At 36.7% G+C, this 2,530-nt stretch overlaps 1 protein-coding gene across 1 annotated transcript; it reads right to left on the bottom strand.

Annotated features, from left to right (window-relative positions):
* Nucleotides 1–867: 867 nt before the first annotated feature.
* Nucleotides 868–1,483, bottom strand: LOC117998521 (chromobox protein homolog 3-like). The gene has a single exon (XM_034987270.1). The coding sequence runs from the start codon at nt 1,419–1,421 to the stop codon at nt 870–872; it is 552 nt and encodes a 183-aa protein (XP_034843161.1). The 5' UTR covers nt 1,422–1,483; the 3' UTR covers nt 868–869.
* Between the last annotated feature and the right edge of the window lie 1,047 nt (nt 1,484–2,530).

Raw genomic sequence — 2,530 nt, 5'->3', positions numbered from 1 at the left:
CCATGAACAAAGTCTTAGACATTCCATGAATCATGACCTTTTAGTCAATACAGCACAGAGATTTCAACTTCTTGAAAAGGAATGGTTCACTAGAAGGAACCTTTAAATGTCCATTTAACTAAGTTTTGCTTACCTAATTAAAACACACCAGGACTTGTCTAGTTTTGTCATTTGGGTGGGGAGGTTGTTGGTGGTGATAAAATTTTCCTTTTAGGGAACTTGCAAATGAACTTGCATTTATGACTGTAGATATGAATATGGATTCAGATATTGCTGCTTTTAAATTGTCCAATTTAAAAATTTGAAAGGTTAAGGCTTCAGGAAAAACTTGTTTAACTTTAAGTGATTTCTTAAGTTGCTGAAAATGATAGCATCCCAGAAACATGGGCTTATCCATGGTTATAAATGCTGTTTTTGTTTTGGTGAATGTTAAAAAAACAAAAACCATTTTTGTATGTATTTTAAGTATACACACAAAAACCCCCTAAATAAACAAAAGACCCAGAATGGTCCTCAGGCATATAGGAGTTAAACACAAATTCTGACTGAGTAACGACTATGAAATTTCCCCCAACATTTAGAAAAGGTGTTCTCTAATGCAGGGGGATAATATACCATGGTCTCAAATATTTTTTTCTGATAAAGGAAGCAACTACAGAAAGCTTTTATTTGTTCAAAGTAACCAGTGCTATAGATGCAAAAAAACCCCAACAACTCCCCCAATACTACTTCAAAACAAACGTATCAAACGTGATTTTCATTAGAATGTTATTTCTTCACACTAATAAATCAAAAAACAAAGACCCAGATTTTATATATATATATATATATATATATATATATATATATATAAAAAGCAACGCAAACAATTATTGAGCTTCATCTTCTGGACAAGAATGCCAAGTTAGTCTCTCTTCATAAAAAGCAATTCCAATCTGAGGACACTTCATATTTGCCTCTTTTGCCAGCACCAAGTCTGCCTCATCTGAATCTTTCCATTTCATGAGAAACATTAATTCTCCACTGCTGTCTGTAGCACCAATTATTCGTTCAGGATCAAGACCTCTGGCAAAGCCTCTTGGTTTACCAGCAGCGTCTCTTTTCTTCTTTGATTTGCTATCATCAGATTCACTGTCAGATAAAGATTTTCTTTTTGTACCATCTTTTTCTTTACCAGCTTTTTGAGAATTAAGAAATGCTTCAATTAACTCTGGACAATCTAAATTTTCTTCAGGTTCCCAAGTATTGTCAGCATCTGTAAATCCCTTCCACTTCAGGAAATACTCCACCTTCCCATTCACTCCACGGCGGTCCAGTACTTTTTCCACCACAAATTCTTCAGGCTCTGCCTCTTCTACTTTCTTACTCTTTCCATTTTGTTTCTTTCCCATTTTTTGCAATGTAGTTTTATTGGAGGCCATTTTTTATTGCAGACTTGAAGAGCTATTATTCACCGCCTCCGAGCTGCTCCAGGTCCCGGGTCTGCGGCGTCTCTGGCCCTGCGCGCCTCAAGCTCCAGCCACCGCTCAGTAAATTTTTATTGTTGAGTCAATGAGATAGATCAGAGCTTGATCTATCCTGTGAGGGCCCCATAGTAAATATGTTGGGCTTTGTGTACCATATAGTCTCTGTTGAAACTTCTCAAAATTTCTGTTGTTGGGCACAAGCCGCCATAGATAGTCTGGAAATGCATGAGTGTGGCTGTGTTCTGATGAAACTATTTCCAAAAACTGGTGGTAGGATAGATTTGCCCAGTCCTCATATAGATGCTGACGCCGATAGATGGTACCACTTATTTAAATGCATACTCTTGGCTAGGAACAGTTCTAAGTACTTTTAGGCATCATCTCCTGAGATATGGACAAGGAAAGTGTGTTCATCATCAAGTTTAAATATCTTTTCCAAGTCTGAAAGATGACAGAGCCCTGAATAAGGAGATAATGTTAAAGATTTTGAACATTTTCCAGATGAGTGTATGAATTAAGTCTAGATCCTTAAAACTCAATGTCTAGTCCACGGGCCAATGGCATTAGCATCATCTGGGAGCTTGTTAAAAATGCAGACCATCAGGGTCCTCCCCAGACTTCCTAAATCAGAATCTATATTTTCACAAGACTCTTAAGTGATTCTCACACATATTAAAATCTGAGAAGCAAAACAAAACAAAGCAAAAGACCAAACAGTGTTTAGCACCCTGAAATTTTTAGCTGTTGTGAATAATTTGGCTAATAATAATAATAAGGTTAAGCTTTTCATTCATCTTGTGGCTGTGAACCTATTGATAGCATGTTGCTGGAGAACAAGAGAGGCAGGAACACCTCTCACATGAGGAAAGATAAGTATAATTGCCAAACGGAAGCTTTATTGTCTAATAACCTTTGGAGGCTACTTGGAAAATGCAGCCAATGATTTAATAATTTTTAACATAAAGGCATTCAGAATATACGTGAGTGGGTAGTTTCACCAACTGGAGTTAGAATTCAGTTGTCTGTACAGAGATTAAAACCCAGTTTGAAAATTTTCAGAAGCT

The sequence above is a fragment of the Mirounga leonina genome, unplaced genomic scaffold (genome assembly GCF_011800145.1).
Source record: "Mirounga leonina isolate KUSES-001 unplaced genomic scaffold, KU_Mleo_1.0 Mir_418, whole genome shotgun sequence".
NCBI lineage: Eukaryota > Metazoa > Chordata > Mammalia > Carnivora > Phocidae > Mirounga > Mirounga leonina.
Note: the sequence above shows the minus strand (reverse complement) of the source record. Positions and strands in the feature narration are given on the sequence as shown.

What these genes read in the sequence shown, in the direction of transcription:
- LOC117998521 (XM_034987270.1), bottom strand. Translation starts at nt 1,421, where the DNA reads ATGGCCTCCAATAAAACTACATTGCAAAAAATGGGAAAGAAACAAAAT.